We start from the raw sequence: 20,412 nt of genomic DNA, 5'->3' as shown, positions 1-20,412 counted from the left end.
TTCTGCAAATCATTACACCTGTCTTCAGTTAAAATAATCAGTGGTGATGCATAAAGAATAAGATGGTGGGAAACTCAACATACATGAAAGAAAGTCTCATGTAGGTAACAAATATTGCCCCGGCACAACACTCACAGCACCTTTTTCAGTTGTTATTCAGCCTTCCTTTTGGTCTTTCCTCTCCTGACACAGTACTTGTGCAGACAGAAACTGCAGGTCTTGATGAAGATGAATATGAGGAGTAAAACTATAGCGAGGAAGAAGCCCAGGACATCCAGGCTGTGATACTGGTACCAGGTGAGCTCATGGGCCTGGACCCTCAAGTGCTTGGCCCCTTTGTTTCTCAGTGTGAACTCGATCCAGAATACTGCCTCTTCCAGAGCACTCATGGGTCTGTCGTGGTGGATGCTGGACAACCGCATAGCATTTTCTTTGTACCTGTGAATGTGTATAAATTAGAAAAAACATTGTAAAAATGAATATCATTCATTATGGGGCGATCGTGGCTCAAGAGTTGGGCGTTCGCCTAGTAATCGGAAGGTTGCCAGTTCGAGCCCCGGCTCGGACATTCTCGGTCGTTGTGTCCTTGGGCAAGACACTTCACCCGTTGTCTACTGGTGGTGGTCAGAGGGCCCGGCAGCCTCCCCTCTGTCAGTGCGCCCCAGGGTGGCTGTGACTACAATGTAGCTTGCCATCACCAGTGTGTGAATGGGTGCATGAATGGATGTGTAAAGCGCTTTGGGGTCCTTAGGGACTAGTAAAGCGCTATATAAATACAGGCTATTTACCATTTCTTTGCTTTTTCATTAATGAAAAAGCCATAAAACTCCAGACCATAAAAACTCCAGAAATTTGTATACAGAGGTCATTAAAGTTCTTCTCTCGCCACATCCGGTCGCAGCAGATGGCTCCGCCCCTCCCTGGACCTGGTTCTGCCGAAGGTTTCTTCCTGTTAAAAGGGAGTTTTTCCTTCCCACTGTCGCCAAAGTGCTTGCTCATAGGGGGTCATATGATTGTTGTTGTTTTTTTCTCTGTATCTATTATTGTACGATCTATTGTACAATATAAAGCGCCTTGAGGCGACTGCTGTTGTGACTTGGCGCTATATAAATAAAATTGAATTGAAAGTTCAGCTCAGCAGGGCTTTTTTGTGTTAGCTGGCTTCAAGAAAAAATAGTTTAAGGTAGATTCTTCACGTTTCATACTCTGAGCCTGCTCCATTTTTTTCCTTTTAAAGCCTGTTTTCAGTGCCTAATTTAAAGTGCAGATAGTTCAGAGAACTCACGATTTGTCATCGATGACGGTGTTGACTGCATCTCTTAGGTCCTCAGCTGTCATGAAGTTCAAATTGAGAATAACTGCAGTTCCTTTTTCCTTCATATGGACCATGTTGTCTGGCTGGTCACCGAACATTGGGATGCCCACCATGGGAACTCCGTGGTAGATGGCTTCGTAAATCCCATTTGTGCCTCCGTGAGTGATGAAAGCTCTAGTTTTAGGGTGACCTAACACATGCCAAATAACCATGTGACATTGAAAGTTAGTTGTTCACATGTGAAAAAAAGGAGAATTTCAAGAACCTGGAACAAGTTTTTTGAGCCAAGATTGATTTGCACATTCTAATACCTCTGTGCATTCAACTAATCTTTAGTGCAACCTCTTGGAGAAAAAGAATTAGCCAGGGTAGATTTGCACAGGGTGCAATATGTAATCAAGATCACATCTGCTAGAAAAGTATATAATATAATATAATTTCCTTTTGTTAATAAACAGAATGCTAACAACCTGCATTTAATGTTGAATGCATGTTTAATTTATGTCATTGCAGATTTAAGAAAGTCTGTGTTTGGTACCACGTTTGCGTACCTAGGAGGTCATTCTGAGGGATCCAGTCATATATTCTAGTGTTGGCACTCAAGGTTTCTGGTTTTTCTCCTTTGTACCTCCACAGCACCTGTAAAAGTAACATTTCTTACTTTACATTTTTTCTTTTGTAGTATACTCACAGCCCAGTATATTTAAGTAATATATCACAACGTATTATAGAAAAACTAGAGAATGTGTAAATAACCCTGAATGCCTTTCCTTGCAACTTATTTTGGCACTCATTGCTGTCTTCTACTACCAACTTCCTGTTCGGGTGTAGAAGCTTTTATTTTGATGGGACAATTTCCTGTAAAACTGTTTTTGGCGCAGTTTTCAGCGGTAGTCGCGGGAGTTTTGAAATGTGATGGCTTAACGGAGCCTATGGAGATTTCTTTTGTCATTAGCAGCCCCCTTGATAGAGGCACAAGGTATGGTTATGATATAAATAAGGACACGTTTAGATGTTTTTGTGACAGTCGCTACATTTGTTAAATGTTACGTTGAAACGAACTTCATGTTATAAGGTTTACTATTGTAAGAGTGTGGATTATTTTTGCTTACACGCTGTTTCTATGTATACATCCCCAGCTCTTACGGTGAGATTGATGGTTTACTGCCATTAAACCTTCAAAACGTCATCAGTAAAGTGTCATCCTTCATTCGGGGGGGTTCGCTACAGAATGCATTTCCTGAAGAAAATGCAGTGTGAATGCTGATAGTTGAATGTTTTGAGCTGGATTGTGATGATTCCTGAATGTTAAGTTAAAAATGCTGAATGAGCTGAAGAAGAGAATTTTTCACCTGAAAATAAAAGTGCTAAACAGTTGAAAGCTGACACAGAAGAAGTTTCAAAATTGAAAGGTAGCTCAACATGTTTAAATACACATTAGAAAAAGCTGAGTAATGACAAAAGAAAATTTAGAGTCAGAAAACATCTGAATGAATATTGAAATCTGATATTCTTTAAATGACTTGGAAGTACATACGTGAAATGTCAAAAAAAATTGAATCAGAACAAATCTAGGTGAGTGTTGACAGCTTATATTCCTTAAAAAGTAGAAGAGTGGAATTATGTATTTTAAATGTCTAAAATCAAGAATCACAAATGGGGAAAAATGTTTCTGCATCTGTGCACATATCTGTCTCTGTGTTCGTGTGTGTCTGTGTGCGTTTGTGCACGTGTGTCAAAGTAATAACAGAGATATTAAATTAGGTTAGATGAGTTTAATTGTGGGTGAATCCACTACAGACAGGTAAATAGTTTCATGTCTGATCATCCAGTCAGAAGAGATGATTCTAAACTCGATCAACTGACTCCAACTGCCCAGATTTGAACCACCTGTCTGCTGTAAAGAAATCCTCCAATGAACAACAAGCTTGGATTTAACAGGCCAATCAGAATGCTCTATCCAGTTGGCCTGCACTAACTACTGGAATACTATTACTCTATAGCAAAACCAAGTCAAATCTCCCTGACCGCACCTGTTGAAAAACTGCTTCTAAATCCAAAACCGTAACTCCTATCAAAAAGACCCTTTGAACCGTGAGGACATGTCTACACAACAGTGTGTTTTTATGTTCCTGGTGTCAAAAATGGGTTCACAGGAGCAATTTAAAAAGTGGGGTCATTCCTGCTGTTGATACAAATTTCTGACAGACTGATTAATTTCTTACTTTGGACAGAAAAGCCCACAAATAGTAACTGAAAGTCGCTGCAGTAAAGGCCTGACAGAGCATTATTAAAAAGGAGGTAACCCACTATCTTGTGATTTTCTTGACTTCAAGACTTCAGGCTGTGATTGCCAGCAAATGGTTTTCAAACAGGTATTAGAAATGAACATTTTATTTTCATTTTTATTCAATGTAATTTGTCCAATTACTTTTGAGCCCCTGAAATGAAGGGATTGTGTGTTTTCTTTTTTTTTTCTCCTTTTTTTTTAATGCTTTAGTTCCTCACATTTTCATGCAAGGTATTTGCATTAAAGCTGAAAGTCTGCACTACAATGGCATCCGAGTTATATCATTTAAAATTATAAAAGCCAAATCAGAAAAAAGATGTCTCTGTCCAAATATTAATAGACCTAACTGTATATTGAAGCGTGAGGTTAACTTGTCATTAGAAATCATCAGCTGTTGACAAAGTCAGATTTTTCACACTCTGTATTAGGAAAACAAACATAAATATTGTGGAAATAACATGGAAACTGGGCACTTGCACGTTCAAATGTCCACACTCTGCAATGTCATTAAAAAATTGTAGTTTTGGTAGTTCTGGTTTTCAGAAGTAGAGCACTCTGAAACTGGTTATCTAAATCATGAAAAACTACTCCATGCTTTCAGGGTTTGAACAAACTGATTACAGTTGGCACAAAGATTATCCTCTGACCTTTTGTGGGATCTGAGCGAGGCCTGAAGCTATCATGTTTGCCTTCTCCTTGGTGACGTTGTTGATCATGGATCCTAAAGTGAAGATCACAATGCCATCATCTCCAGAACTCTGCACAAATTCCTCCAGATCCTGTAACAAGTCAAATATTATCCCACCACCAGCCAACCAGCTGTTTTCTCATTGCAACATTTTGATGGCTTCACTGCTCCTGGCAGGAATATTCTGTGATGTAATGATTAATCAGATGGTAATAGTTGAGTGTCCTTACCTCTGGTAAAGGTTTAGCAGGTCTGCAGTGGATCCCACCAACATATTTGAAGTTGGGGGGGAAAGGACGAGGGAATTCAAAATCCCAGTAGGTTCGGATTAACCAGATGTCTGCTTTACTCATCAACTCACAGGCACTGGTGGGAGTTCCTGTTGCAGTGCATAAGTAATGGACATCAATGTATCACCAATAGTTTATGCAAGGCATCATATTTTCTTAATTAGATCTGATGGGATATTAAAAAACTGTGCTTGTATTATTAGCAGATTTCAAATAGTTTAAGTCAGTGCTTCACGCCTATTTGCTCACCTTTGACATCAGAGTAATATCTGTCTAATACGTTCCAAAAAGTGTGATTAATCACAATGTCGTGGAGAGCGTAGAAGAGAAAGTTCCACACTCTCTCTGAGAAGTCCATCTTATCTGTGAGTTTGCTCATAGCACCGGGAACAAAGGATGGTGGAGCAGGCATCTGACCACAATGCCTCTCACAGTTATTAACTGGGGAGCTGCGAAAGGACAAGACGAGTGGGATCCCCAAAATATCTGCTACTAAGTCACTGCCAGCTTTGACGGGGTCCGCCAAGAGAAGATCGTAATTTCCCTCTTTCAACTTCTTCATGATGACTTCTGATTTCACCACACCGTCCAAATACTGAAAAGAAATCTGAATGTGTGTGTTCACATATTTAACGGATCTGGTGAAGATCTCCCAGTAGTTCATATAATCCAACTCGTATAATACGAATTGGAGGAGCTCTTCCAAAAGATCTTCTATAGTCTCCAATGAGAAAGAGGCATTGAAGGGCTCATAGTGAAAGCGGGCAGGTTCATTGGTGTTCATGTACATTGATGAGCTCGGGACCAGTACAGTTACCTGGTGTCCCCTGTCAACCAGCGTCTCCAGAACAGGCTTCATGTTTATCCAGTGGCTACCATCAGTGTACCACACCAAAATATTTCCTCCATTTGCACTCCATGTCGCACAAAGTACCAGCAGGATGCAGGCAGAGAGACGCAGATTCATGGTGTCTGAATGTCAGCAGGAAAACTACCCATGGTCTGATTCTTTGGTGAAAGTATATCAGGAAAGATAATTATTAACTGTGCTATCACAATAGGTTAAAAGGTAGTGATAGCAAAGTTTACTGTGCTGAAGGAACAAGACTGATTTCTAACCTGTACCAGTACCCTAGGGAGGCTGTGGATGACCCAGGTCTTCTGGGTATTTGTCTGTCTGCCTCAGGTTCCAGGGGGGCATTATTAATTAAGTATATTTTGTGATACATCTGATAGGTTTGTAGTTTGAACCTATTCACTGGAACGTTCAAGACAATTTAATTACACAGCAAAAGCAAGACACAAGTAGGCAAAGTTCTTCGTGTTACTCATGCATGAGGGAGAGAACCACGACAAGCGCCGTTCCTTCGCTTGACCCCAGTCGCTCTCGTCCGCTCCCCCATAACATTGTTCTTTTATTGAGCTCACATAGGTTCATTAACATATGACGTCTACATACACACAAAGAGTACCTTGCGTTGTGTAAGTGTGTGTGTGAGTGTGTGTGTGTGTGTGTGTGTGGGGGGGGGGGGGGGGGGTCAGTGTGTGACCCCATAAATGACTTCCCTAAACCTGCTGGTCTGGAAGTTCGTCTAAATAAAACGCACTTAGACTAAAACTGACATAGCTACGTTTATCCTACCATAAAACAATAAAACAAGGTACGGCCACTCCCATGCTCCCAGGATGAAGGTGTGAATGCCAGAACACTCTGGATTGCACACAAAGTCTTTGTAGACTATTAAGGATCAACCCTCTACCAACATGACATTGATTATACAACTCTAAGCATATATGAGTAGATATTTCTAAGCATAAATGACAATAAACAATACAAATCTAACAACATCCACAACACAACAGGATTGTTGTGTGTAGCACTGCTGTATGGCACTTCAGCTCACCTCATTATATACCAGAGATGGCACATACCACTTTTTTATGTCTGATACCGATATCATAAATTTGGATATCTGCCGATACGATATGAATCCGATATAGTGTATTTTTTAATCAATAAAACTGTTTTTTTTTATATCTCGCTGCATTTTGTATAAGTTCATACTCAAGTTTTAAATAACAAAACACTAAAGCTATTCTGTTATACCTGTATGCAAAAAATACACTGCACCCAAAACATTTCATAGTTCAGCAAAACTGATCAATCTAATAAACTTAAACCTACTCCATCCTCCCTATTGTTGTATTTTAAAGAGTACTTACCAGAAATATTAAACAACCTAACTAATAGGGTTGCCGACTCCCAGCAAAAAAAATAGGGAACTACCCTCCGCCTCGTGATGTTTAATCAACTTTAATTTAATGCACGCGTAAAAAAATAAAATTATTTTCTACAATAATTAAATAGATTCAACATCTTTCTTCAACAGAACAGAAAAAGTACTATAGTTTACCAGAGTATATATTAGACTTAACCCTTGTGCGCCCGCCTGTTCTCGGGGCGTGGCTCGTGGTGACCCCCCGAGGGGCGTGTGTGTTGTTATTAGGATGGTATTGATGATGATGATGATGGGGGTGGTGGTGGTGATGGGGGGTCTTGGTAACCCCCCTGGGGGGGGGGCATATGTGTGTTGTATGATGATTAGGGTGGGGGTCCTAGCGACCCCCTCGGGGCATATGTGTGTTATGGTGATTAGGGTGGGGGTCGCTAGGACCCCCCGGGGTATATATGTGTTATGATGATGATGATGATGATGATAGGGTTGGGGTCGCTAGGACCCCCACGGGGCATATGTGATGATGATGATGATGATGACGATGATAGGGTTGGGGTCGCTAGGACCCCCACGGGGCATATGTGTGTTATGGTGATTAGGGTGGGGGTCGCTAGGACCCCCCCGGGGCACATGTGTATATATGTGTACACATATGCGCGGGGCCGCTTGTGTTATTACGGCGTCGGTGGCGTCTGGGGAGCGGCGGTGCGGGAAGAAGCGGCGCAGTTGGGACAGTACGTGACGGCGCAGTTGGTGCACACGTGCACTCGGCACTCGCGGCACAGGATCTTGGTCTTGACGTCTTTGCTCCTGGGACACACGCGGCACCTTCGCCTCTTGACCGGAGAGGAGTCGCGTGGCGTAGCGTCAGAGGCGGCGGCGGCACGAGCATCGCGCTCGTCGGCGTCGGCACCGTCGGCCTCGGCGGTAGTGCCTCGGGCCGCAACTCTGCCTCCTCCTCCTCCTCCTCTGCCTCCTCCTCGCGCTAACGCCCTGGCTTCGAGCATGGGGCGCGCGAGCGCTTTGCCCAGTCGCTCGAGGAAGAGCCGTCGTTTGTTGAGCTTGCCCGGCATCCAGTCGGGGTGAATTTCCCTCCACAGCACGAACGCGTTGTAGGCTGCGACGTCGACCATGTTGTGGAAAAGGGCCACGGGCCACCTGCGGGTCTTTCTCCTGCAGCTGTACGTGCTCACGACCTTGTCCAGGTTGTCGACGCCTCCCTTGGTGCGGTTGTAATGCAGCACCAAGGGCGGTTTTGCGCTGCTTCTGTTGCTGCCGCTGCTGATGCCGATGCTGTTGCTGTCGCTGATGCGGCGGCTAGGCCGGGGCTCGGGGCCGGAGCGATGGCGGCGGTGGTGGTGGTAGCGAGGAGCGGTGGTGAGGAGCAGCACGTTCTTGTTCTTCTTGGCCACGTAGGAGAGGATGATCGTGTCGGGCCCTCGTCCTCCTCCTCGTCCCGCGGAGCCGCCGAGTACTACGGATTCGACGGAGCCCACGGCCCTGCCCTTGACGCAGCGCAGCTCTCTGGGGATCTCGGGTCTGTTCGATCGCAGAGTGCCCAGCACGGTGTGGCCTCTCTCGCGATAGAGCCTGTCGGCGAGCTCGTGCGAGGTGAAAAAGTTGTCGCACGTGACGTCAATCCCTCGGTGAGGTCCATGACCACTCGAGTGGCCAGGTGCTTTTCGGGAGGGCCGCGCTTGTCGGGCTTGCCGGTGTAGACTTGCATCTTCCACGTGTAGCTGGAACGCGCGTCGCACGCCACCCGTATCTTGATCCGTGGTGGACGATAAAGTCGTGTAAAAGCACAGCCGGAACACAAACACGTGCAAGCGTGGTGGACGATAAAGTCGTGTAAAAGCACAGCCGCAGAACCCGACGACGACAGCAGAAAGCTAGTGTTGTCGTTGTTCCCGCTCCTCTTCCTCCTCTCATCCGCACGCCACAGCCACACACACACACGCATGCGCGCACACACACACGCATGCGCGCACACACACACACGCGCACACGCACACACACACACCACGTACCTCTGAACGGCACCAGTCTCTCGTCGACGGTGACCTCCGGTCCCAGGCGGTACATGGCGGGCAACCTCGCGCACCACTCGTCCCACACGGCTCTGATGGGGGCCAGTTTGTCGTAGCTATCGCCGACGCCGTTGCCCTCGCCTCGCCCGGCCTGTCTGGTCTCTCTGTCGTCGAAGCGCAGCGCGCTCGAGTAGGCTCGAAAGGTCTTGAGCGGCATCGTGGCTCTGAACACGGACCTGCCGCTCTCGGCGTCCCACAGGCTCTCGCAGGCCTCTCCCCGGGACCTGTACACGCCGGCGAGCACGAGCAGCCCCACGTAGGCTCGAACTCGACGCGGCCCATGGGCTTCCATCCGTCGATGGCGGGCCCGCGCCTGTCCGCTTCCAGGTTGGTCATGGCGATCACCAAGTCCTCTACATCCGGCGGGAAGTAGGCCATGAACGCGGAGGCCTCGTCTCGCGCCGCCGCCATGGCCTCTTCGGTGGGGCCTCGTCCTGGCGGGTCGAGGTCGTCGTTGTCGTCTTCTTCTTCTTCTAATTCTTCTTCTTCTTCTTCTACTTATTCTTCTTCTTCTTCTTCTTCATAGTCTTTGTCTTCTTCTTCATAGTCATCGTTATAATCATCGGCGAGGACGTCTTCTTCTTCTTCATAGTCTTTGTCTTCTTCGTCATCGTCGTAGTCATAATCGTCAGCTACATCTGCGTCACGAGTTTCACCGACAGCGCCGCGGCCGCGATCGCGCCCAAGATCATGAACGCCAACTGCAGCATGGCCGGTGTCGTCCTCTCGCCAAACCTCCCGAGTCCCACGCCCCGGTTCGGCGCCTGCTTCTTCCTCTCCCTCTCGGCGGTTCGACTCGCCTTGCAAGCCGCCGTCCTGGCAGAGTTGCGACGCCATTTCGTAACCGTGATCCTCTTCCGCGAAATACCTATGGTCCGCCACCCCATCACTCTCGTCCTCCTGATCCTCCAAGTGGCGCTCCTCGTCTGCGAGCGTTCGGGCCGTCGGGTCGTCGTCGTCGTCCCCCTCGGCCTCTTGCTCCTCTTCCTCGCTCTCGTCCTCCTGCTCCTCCGAGTGGCGCTCCTCGTCTGCGAGCGTTCGGGCCGTCGGGTCGTCGTTGTCGTCCCCCTCGGCCTCTTGCTCCTCTTCCTCGCTCTCGTCCTCCTCCAAGTTCTCCTGTAGCTGCTGCTGCTGCCGCCGCTGCTGCCGCCGCCACCGCTGCCGCCGCCGCCGCTGCTGCTCTTGGTCATCCTCGACCCCTAGCCCTCGATAGCGAAACGTGGCCGGTCGCAACAACGGAGCCACCGGAGCCGACCACGCCGCGTACGCCAAACGCGCTGGCGATGGCGATTGCGACGGCGATGGTGATGGTGAGCGGGAGGAGGAGGAGGAGGACGACGATGACACCGCCGGCGATTGCGATCCGCCTGTACCGACCTTAGTGCTCTTTGGCTCCCACGGTCTAGTGCGTGACATTGTCTTCTTCGTCTTCTTCTTTCTCGTTGGCACCTTGTCGCCGTTGTTGTCGTTGTTGTTGTTGTTGTTGTACGGCACGCGCCCGGACACCGCCTCTGTAACCTGTAACCCAGACGCGCTTTGTACCCGCCATCCACGCTCTTACCATCTCGCTGCGCGACGCGCTGTGCTTTCGTTGGGGTGTTTCTCGGCCACCTTTTACAAGACTTTATCGTCCGCGCTTGCACGTGTGCTCTCTGTCAAACTCACGTCTCTCTCTCTCTCTCTCTCTCTCTCTCTCTCTCCCATCCCGTCCCATCCCCTCGGGGGATCTCACGACCCCGACCTCCTCCCTCCCTCCCTCCCTCCCTCGGCGGGGGACCCGCATCCCCTGGCCCCGCCCTCCCTTCCCATCCCGTCCCATCCCCTCGGGGGGGCTCTCGCGACCCCGACCTCCTCCCTCCATCCCTCCCTCCCTCCGCGGGGGACCCGCATCCCCCGACCCCGCCGCTCTCCCCCCTGGCGGGTGCATCAGGGTTGACCTGTCATTGGAAATCATCAGCTGTTGATCTGATTTTTCGCACTCTGTATTAGGAAAACGAACATAAATATTGTGGAAATAACATGGAAATTGAACACTTGCACGTTGAAATGTCCACAGTCTGCAATGTAATTTAAAAAAACTAGTTTTTGTAGTTCTGGTAGTCAGAGGTAGAGCACTCTGAAACTGGTTATCTGAATCATGTAAAACTACTCCATGCTTTGCACAAGTTTATTACAGCTGAAACAAAGATTATCCTCTGACCTTTTGTGGGATCTGAGCGAGGCCTGAGGCTATCATGTTTGCCTTCTCCTTGGTGATGTTGTTGATCAGGGATCCTGTTAGGTTTTGTATTGTTGAGTAACACAAAGAACTTTGTCTACTTGGTGTTCAATGCTTTTGCTGTGTAATTATATTGTCTTCAACGTTCCAGCGAATAGGTTCAAGCTACAAACCTATCAGATCCTAAAGTGAAGATCACAATGCAATCTTCTCCAGAACTCTGCACAAATTCCTCCAGATCCTGTAACAAGTCAAATATTATCCCACCACCAGCCAATCAGCTGTTTTCTCATTTTTGTTCAACATTTTGATGGCTTCACTGCTCCTGGCAGGAATATTCTGTGATGTAATGATTAATCAGATGGTAATAGTTGAGTGTCCTTACCTCCGGTAAAGGTTTAGCAGGTCTGCAGTGGATCCCACCAACATATTTGAAGTTGGGGGGGGAAAGGACGAGGGAATTCAAAATCCCAGTAGGTTCGGATTAACCAGATGTCTGCTTTACTCATCAACTCACAGGCACTGGTGGGAGTTCCTGTTGCAGTGCATAAGTAATGGACATCAATGTATCACCAATAGTTTATGCAAGAGATCATATTTTCTTAATCAGAAAATTTTAAAACACTGTGTTTACATTATTAGCAAATTTTAAATATTTTTTTAAATCAGTGCTTCACGCCTATTTGCTCACCTTTGACATCAGAGTAATATCTGTCTAATACGTTCCAAAAAGTGTGATCAATCACGATGTCTTGGAGAGCGTAGAAGAGAAAGTTCCACACTCTCTCTGAGAAGTCCATCTTATCTGTGAGTTTGCTCATGGCACCGGGAACAAAGGATGGTGGAGCAGGCATCTGACCACAATGCCTCTCCCAGTTATTAACTGGGGAGCTGCGAAAGGACAAGACGAGTGGGATCCCCAAAATATCTGCTACTAAGTCACTGCCAGCTTTGACGGGGTCCGCCAAGAGAAGATCGTAATTTCCCTCTTTCAACTTCTTCATGATGACTTCTGATTTCACCACACCATCCAAATACTGAAAAGAAATCTGAATGTGTGTGTTCACATATTTAACGGATCTGGTGAAGATCTCCCAGTAGTTCATATAATCCAACTCGTATAATACGAATTGGAGGAGCTCTTCCAAAAAATCTTCTATAGTCTCCAATGAGAAAGAGGCGTTGAAGGGCTCATAGTGAAAGCGGGCAGGTTCATTGGTTTTCATGTACATTGATGAGCTTGGGACCAGTACAGTTACCTGGTGTCCTCTGTCAACCAGCGTCTCTAGAACAGGCTTCATGTTTATCCAGTGGCTGCCATCAGTGTACACACCAAAATATTTCCTCCATTTGCACACGATGTTGCACAAAGTACCAGCAGGATGCAGGCAGAGAGACGCAGATCCATGGTGTCTGAATGTCAGCAGGAAAACTACCCGTGGTCTGATTCTTTGGTGAAAGTATATCAGGAAAGATAATTATTAACTCAATAAATCTGAACTCTGACTCATATCTGTCTGTGCTATCACAATGGGTTAAAAGGTAGTCACAGTAAAGTTGACTGTACTGAGAAACAAGACTGATTTCTAACCTAGTACCCTAGGGTGGCTGCGGATGACCCAGGTCTTTCTCTGTCTGCCTCTGGTTCCGGGAGGCATTATTAATTAAGTATAATATTAAGTATATCTTGTGACACATGCACAACACAGCAGGATTGTTGATGTGTGTAGGATTGCTGTATGACACTTCAGCTCACCTCATTATATACTCTACCTTTAACTCTTGTGCCCATGGGCTTTATGTCAGAACTTGTTGGTGTGGAAAAAGATGTCTGAAGTTTGATTTTTGTTTTAATCAGTTTGCAATGAAAACATATGTTTACCTTTGTAGTTTTAAACCATTCATGGTTTGGAGTTATCCAGAGTAACGGTCAACTCGAGTCAGCTAATTCTATATGACACCTTGGATTAAACCTGAAAATGATGTCATTGACTATAGCACCAGGTAATGTGATAATATACCCCTCATCTTTCTCTGTGCACTACATAAACTATACCAACTCGCTCTGTCACTACAGAAGTGTGGCAGAAGTCTGAAAATCTTTCTGTCTATTGAAAATTTGGTCAACACCAAGTGCAAGGTTTAGTCAGTATTTCAAAGATGGTAAGGTTTTGCTTTATAACGCATATTATGCAGCTCTGCTTAGAACCCGTGTGACAACTTACTTGGCCAGATTTTCAGGTGTTAGTGAGGAGGGTGTGAAGGGTCACCATGGTTCTCTAAGAGATGTCCAGGAGATGCTGTTGGGCTTCAGAAATGCTGACACGATTCTAATTGGACACTGCCTGGAAAAAGACCTCTGTTTACTCAAGGTGACTTCTTCACTTCCTTTTTTAAAAATGTATTCTTTTTTCTTTTTAAGTTTTTCACAGCTTATTTCACATCTTCCAGTTGCAGTCCTCAGTAGACTTTAATGTGCAAATAATTAACACAAAATCATCTGGATGTCTGTTTTGAACCAGAACCATGGAAGGCGTTTGTAAAATAAAGTACAAAACATCTGATTGGTTGTGAACATACCATTTGGGACCTTTTTGTTTTTTGTTACACTTATTTTTTTAAATGTTATGTTTTCTATTTATCATATACTCAAAGTATTCAACAGGATTCGCCTAGAAATTTTGCAGCTTATACAAGTTCACGGCAACGGGTATTGAATCCCAATAATCAGACCCCTATGAGCAGCACATGGGGACTGCAAGGACTTCCTTTGTCTTTTTAGATTAATCAATGAAAGATTTTTAAAACACGCATTTTTACCCCAGTGCCCTCAGCATTAAGGTCAGAGGTCAGCTGTTGTGAAAATACAAAAATGTTAGCTATACAAACTTCTGAGGCATTCGATTTGATGAGATACTATACACCACTGTGTCTTCTTAAAAAACTACCAGTTTTAGAACACCCCAATTATTCCAGTTTTCTATTGAAAATCATGCTGTTTAATGTCACATTGCAGTCTGAAATGAAAGCATAGTAGAAACAAACAATTGAAGTCAAAAAAGAGATCAAGGGAAACCTTTCTTCCTTTTTTTTTTAACCTTTGGCAGTTCAACACTTACCTTTGTACCATTTCAACCTATTCATTGGATTTGAATTACATAAATTGGAATAAATAGCTGGACAATTGAGGTGTTTCAAAACTTTTGATGGGTAGTGTCCCATATAGAAAAGATATATATAAATCTTATAAAGTTTGTATCTGTCTTGTGTGAAACTTGTATGAAAAGCATACAAGAGTGAAAACAGATATAAGATGCCTTGAAAAATTATATAAATGAAACTTGTATGTTTTGGATACTTACTAAACCAATATAACATATAAATCATAAGTTTTTACTATTTCTTTTCCATATGGTGTATTTCAAACACATAGTTGACAGAGACCAACAGATATTGAAAATTCGTCATGGTCTGCTTGTCTTGTCTTGTATACCCTGAATTTAATTTGTCATAAGTCATTTTTGGACAAAAGGGTTGAAATGTCATGATACAGTAATCTCACTTTATTTCTCTCTGATGTCCTCTAAAAGTATTTTATTTTTTCCATCTTAATTATACTATTTGTAATTACCTGAACCAAATTTTTATCTAAAGCTTTTACCACCAGGTGGCAGCACATTACCGTAAAGTCTCAGTGTAATGTAACTACCAATCCCTGTCTTGAAGTAGAAATAAAAAGTCACTATTTGCTGTGACCTAATTAAGCAAATCACATACAGCAATTGTTTTGTATATAAAGTCTCTCACAAAAAGCTACCTTAGAAAACATATATGAACAGTTATTAACAGGTAGCAGTCAAAAAAGATCTATTATTCAAGGATCATTGATTCATTTTATTCTTGAAGAGCTGTGTGCAGTGATGGAAAGCTGCTCCAGTGTTATTTTCTCCTGAACTGAACATGGTGTCGTTCTGGGAGGATCTAGTGGTGATGACGGGGCTACCATAAAGGTGTTTCATCCACTGTTTGCTGTCCCTTTGAATAGAAGGCCAGTACTTCTTCTGACTCTCCATTATATTTCCTACACCTTTCAGGGCAGAGAGCATGCTACATTGAGTCACTCACCAATAAAAGATTATTTTTATACCCCTTAGTTTGTGGCCATGACACTGCAGAAGATGCTACTGCCTGTATGGAGCTGATGTTGTGGAAAGTCAAAGAAGATGGAAAATTGAAAAAATGATGGAAATAAAATTATTCCTGTACAGTTCATGTGGGGGGAGGGGGAACAAATACTAGCTGTGATTCAAATGTATTATTTTGTGTAAACCTCGTTCAGGACACGGAGGGCAGTTTGTTTTTTGTTAATATAAATGGTAAATGGCCTGTATTTGTATAGCGCTTTACTAGTCCCTAAGGACCCCAAAGCGCTTTACACATCCATTCATCCACCCCTTCACGCACACATTCACACACTGGTGATGGCAAACTACATTGTAGCCACAGCCACCCTGGGGCGCACTGACAGGGGTGAGGCTGCCGGACATTGGCACCACCGGGCCCTCTGACCACCACCAGTAGGCAACGGGTGAAGCGTCTTGCCCAAAGACACAAACACCGAAACTGTCCCAGCCAGGGCTCGAACCGGCAACCTTCCAATTACAAGATGACCTCCCAACTCTTGAGCCACAATCACATTAACATTTATGTTAATGAGTTCTGTATGTTAAAGTTCAATTTGGAGCCCATCTTCCATATTTGTATAAATGTTGACCACATGTAGTGCCAAGAGGACCCACAGTGGTGACTTTTCATGAGCAGTACTCAAGTAAAGGCATAGAATGAATTTTGTGTTTTCCTTTCTTAAAAAAGCAAAACTCAACAGCCAATCAGCATTCTGTTTTTAATGTGAGATTAACTTCAGGTACACTTCTGCAAATCGGTACACCTGTCTTCAGTTAAAGTAATCAGTGGTGATGCATAAAGAATAAGATGGTGGGAAACTCAACATACATGAAAGAAAGTCTCATGTAGGTAACAAATATTGCCCCGGCACAACACTCACAGCACCTTTTTCAGTTGTTATTCAGCCTTCCTTTTGGTCTTTCCTCTCCTGACACAGCACCTGTGCAGACAGAAACTGCAGGTCTTTATGAAGATGAATATGAGGAGTAGAGCTATAGTGAGGATGAAGCCCAAGACATCCAGGCTGTGATACTGGTACCAGGTGAGCTCATGGGCCTGGACCCTCAAGTGCTTGGCCCCTTTGTTTCTCAGTGTGAACTCAATCCAGAATACTGCCTCTTCCAAAGCACTCATGGGTCTGTCGTGGTGGATGCTGGACAACCGCATAGCATTTTCTTTGTACCTGTGAATGTGTATATAAATGAGAAAAAAAATTGTAAAAATGAATATCATGCAGTATTAATCAAAAAGCTATGAGACCATAAAAAATTGTTTACACAGGTCATTAAAGTTCAGCTCAGCAAGGCTTTCTTGTGTTAGCTGGCTCCAAGAAAAAGGGGTTCAAGGTAAATTCTTCACGTTTCATACTCTGACCCTGCTACATTTTTTCCCTTTAAAGCCTGTTCCCAGTGCCTAATTTAAAGTGCAGATAGTTCAGAGAACTCACGATTTATCATCGATGACTGTGTTGACTGCATCTCTTAGATCCTCAGCTGTCACGTAGTTCAAATTGAGAATAACTGCAGCTCCTTTTTCCTTCATATGGATCATGTTGTCTGGCTGGTCAAGAAACATGGGTATGCCCACCATGGGTACTCCGTGGTAGATGGCTTCATAAATCCCATTTGTGCCTCCATGAGTGATGAAAGCTCTAGTTTTAGGGTGACCTAACACATGCCAAATAACCATGTGACATTGAAAGTTAGTTTTTCACGTGAACAACAGGAGAATTTCAATAACCCGGCATAAGTGCTGAGTTGAAATTGATTTGCACGTTCTAATACTTATGTGCATTCAACTAATCTTTTAGTGCAACAGATTAGATTTGCACAGGGTGTCTGTTAGAAAAGTATAATTGATCAATTTTTCCTTTTGTTAATAAACAGAATGCTCACAGCTTGCATTTCATGTTGAATGTGCGTTTAATTTATGTCATTGCAGTTTTAAGAAAATCTGTGTTTAGTGCCAAGTTTACGTACCCAGGAGGTCGTTCTGAGGGATCCAGTCATATATTCTAGTGTTGGCACTCAAGGTTTCTGGTTTTTCTCCTATGTACCTCCACACCACCTATAAAAGGTAACATATTTCTTAGCTTACATGATTTGTTTGTTTTCTGTTGTAGTATACTTACAGCCACACTTTAGGCAATATATCACAAAATATTATGGGAAAATAAAACTGCAGTATGTGTTTCTAGTCAGCTGTTTTCTACCTGTCATCTAAAGCTGCATAATCGGAGTGATTTGGGTATAAAACTCTTTGAATGCTAATTTTAGATTTTATTTTAAAGTTAGATTTATATATGTATTTACAAGATTGATGCAAGTTTTTTTTTCTTTTTACCTGTTTACTGAAACCTGTTCTATTTGTAGTTATATCATTTACATCGACATAATCTGTAGACTCTCAGATAGGTATCTACATTCAAATTGGATGAAGGTTTTAGGAGTGTTTAGCTCCTTAACATGTGCCATGCTCTTTTTTTAAGGGGACCAAAAGTAATTGGACTAAAGGGCCATTTCATCATGAGGTGTGGGCAATTCCTTTGTTATGTCATTATCAATTAAGCAGATAAAAGGCCTGGAGTTAAATTTAAGGGTGGTGCTTGCTGTGAACAGTCAAAGGAATTGTCACGGTCCCGGTGTCTCTCTGGCTGGCCCACACTGGTTACAGGTTGGGTTTTTGTTTCTCTCTCTCTTTCCTCCCTACTGTCTCCTGCTTGCCTGGGCAGAGTTCAGAGTTACTGGGCTCTTGCCTTTGGCTCGCACCTTTCACACCTGGGTTTATTGCCACCACCTCCTGCTGATCTGTCCTGATCACTCTGGCGCTATTTAAGGGTAGGGCTCTGAGCACCTCATCGCTGAAACGTTGAACCCGCATAGTTCATGCTCTCTGCTCTGTTTTAAAGTTGTCTGTCTTTAACTAACCGTTGTTTCTTTAAATAGATTTCCCGGACCCTTCCTGAGATTCCTGTGTGTGGCAGCGTGAGTGGAATTTGAGAGTGAGTGGTCGAAGAGGAGCGAGTGTGAGTAGAGTTTGAGCGGCAGTGCGTGATGGATGTAAAATTGGAGATGGCTGATTCTCACAAACATGCAGCCTAAAATGTCCAAAGTCTGCAATCTCATTAAAACATGTAGTTTTTGTAGTTCTGGTAGTCAGAAGTAGAGCACTCTGAAACATGAAAAACGACTCCATGCTTTGCAGAAAATTAATTACAGCTGAAACAAAGATTATCCTCTGACCTTTTGTGGGATCTGAGCGAGGCCTGAGGCTATCATGTTTGCCTTCTCCTTGGTGACGTTGCTGATTACGGATCCTAAAGTGAAGATCACAATGCCATCATCTCCAGAACTCTGCACAAATTCCTCCAGATCCTGTAACAAGTCAAATATTATCCCACCACCAGCCAACCAGCTGTTTTCTCATTGCAACATTTTGATGGCTTCACTGCTCCTGGCAGGAATATTTTGTGATGTAATGATTAATCAAATGGTAATAGTTGAGTGTCCTTACCCCTGGTAGAGGTTTAGCAGGTCTGCAGTGGATCCCACCAACATATTTGAAGTTGGGGGGGAAAGGACGAGGGAATTCAAAATCCCAGTAGGTTCGGATTAACCAGATGTCTGCTTTACTCATCAACTCACAGGCACTGGTGGGAGTTCCTGTTGCAATGCATAAGTAATGGACATCAATGTATCACCAATAGTTTATACAAGGCATCATGTTTTCTTAATCAGATCTGATGGGATATTAAAACACTGCGTTTGCATTATTAGCAGATTTCAAATAGTTTTTTTAAATCAGCCTATTTGCTCACCTTTGACATCAGAGTAATATCTGTCTAATACGTTCCAAAAACATTAACATATCACCAATAGTTTATGCAAGAGATCATATTTTCTTAATCAGAAAATTTTAAAACACTGTGTTTACATTATTAGCAAATTTTTAATATTTTTTAAATCAGTGCTTCACGCCTATTTGCTCACCTTTGACATCAGAGTAATATCTGTCTAATATGTTCCAAAAAGTGTGATCAATCACGATGTCTTGGAGAGCGTAGAAGAGAAAGTTCCACACTCTCTCTGAGAAGTCCATCTTATCTGTGAGTTTGCTCATGGCACCGGGAACAAAGGATGGTGGAGCAGGCATCTGACCACAATGCCTCTCCCAGTTATTAGCTAAGGAGAAGCGCAAGGAGAAGACGAGTGGGATCCCCAAAATATCTGCTACCAAGTCACTGCCAGCTTTCCAGGGGTCAGCCAAGAGAAGGTCATAATTTCCCTCTTTCAACTTCTTCATAATGGCTTCTGATTTCACCACACCGTCCAAATACTGGATATTGTACTGAAGGTTTGTCTTTGAAATGTTAATGTATCTGATGTAGATCTTCCAGTAATTCATATAATCAATCTCGTATATGGAGAATTGGAGGAAGTCTTCTAGAAGCTTCTTATAAGCCTCCAATGAGAAAGAGACATTGAAGGGCTCATAGTGAAAGCGGGTGGGTTCATTGGTGTTCATGTATACTGACGAGCTCGGAATCAGTACAGTTACCTGGTGTCCCCTGTCAACCAGCGTCTCCAGAACAGGTTTCATGTTTATCCAGTGGCTGGCATCGGCGTACCACACCAAAATATTTCCTCCATTTGCACACGATGTTGCACAAAGTACCATCAGGATGCAGGCAGAGAGACGCAGATCCATGGTGTCTGAATGTCAGCAGGATAACCAGCTGTGGTCTGATCCTTTGTAGAAGTATCACAGGAAAGATAATTATTAACTCAGTTAAGATGAACATTTACTCAATTCTGTCTGTGATTGTGTCTCTGAAGGTTCTCAGTCATCCAGGTCATCGTAGTCAAAGGAGCTTGCAAAGAAAAGTGTCTGGACTTCTTTAAGTTGCTTGAAGACGTTTCACCTCTCATCCACGAAGCTTCTTCCATTCTAATGTCAAATGGTGGAGAGTCCCAGATTTAAACCTAGTGGGAGTAACCCCCCACAGAGGGACAAAAGGACCCCCTGATGATCCTCTAATCCCCTTAGCCAAGGTGTGAAACTGGGTGTGGGTCCCAATCAGCCAGGATTTCGGGTGAGCT

General features: G+C 44.0%; 2 protein-coding genes and 1 pseudogene across 3 annotated transcripts; all 3 read right to left on the bottom strand.

Moving 5' to 3' along the window:
* Positions 1-26: 26 nt before the first annotated feature.
* On the bottom strand, positions 27-5,667 carry LOC309718305 (UDP-glucuronosyltransferase 2A2-like). The gene is made up of 6 exons (XM_082553400.1): positions 4,833-5,667; positions 4,524-4,672; positions 4,253-4,384; positions 1,867-1,954; positions 1,286-1,505; positions 27-438 (listed from the first exon to the last, which is right to left on the bottom strand). Exons 1-6 carry the CDS (start codon positions 5,548-5,550, stop codon positions 153-155), a joined length of 1,593 nt encoding a protein of 530 aa, XP_082409526.1. The 5' UTR covers positions 5,551-5,667; the 3' UTR covers positions 27-152.
* Positions 5,668-10,949: 5,282 nt separating this feature from the next.
* On the bottom strand, positions 10,950-16,236 carry LOC309719524 (UDP-glucuronosyltransferase 2A2-like; annotated as a pseudogene). The gene is made up of 5 exons (XR_014280721.1): positions 16,199-16,236; positions 11,820-12,577; positions 11,514-11,663; positions 11,302-11,369; positions 10,950-11,225 (listed from the first exon to the last, which is right to left on the bottom strand). The product of XR_014280721.1 is annotated as a UDP-glucuronosyltransferase 2A2-like (transcript).
* A 520-nt stretch (positions 16,237-16,756) lies between these two features.
* Positions 16,757-20,020, bottom strand: LOC309719523 (UDP-glucuronosyltransferase 2A2-like; the record flags this gene model as incomplete). The annotated part of the gene is made up of 5 exons (XM_082555683.1): positions 16,757-16,980; positions 17,293-17,380; positions 18,556-18,687; positions 18,827-18,975; positions 19,303-20,020. The coding sequence occupies 5 exons, from the start codon at positions 20,018-20,020 to the stop codon at positions 16,757-16,759; spliced, it is 1,311 nt and encodes a 436-aa protein (XP_082411809.1).
* Positions 20,021-20,412: the final 392 nt, after the last annotated feature.

This window comes from Aulonocara stuartgranti (assembly GCF_965226115.1).
Source record: "Aulonocara stuartgranti genome assembly, chromosome: 12".
Taxonomy (NCBI): Eukaryota; Metazoa; Chordata; class Actinopteri; order Cichliformes; family Cichlidae; genus Aulonocara; species Aulonocara stuartgranti.
Note: the sequence above shows the minus strand (reverse complement) of the source record. Positions and strands in the feature narration are given on the sequence as shown.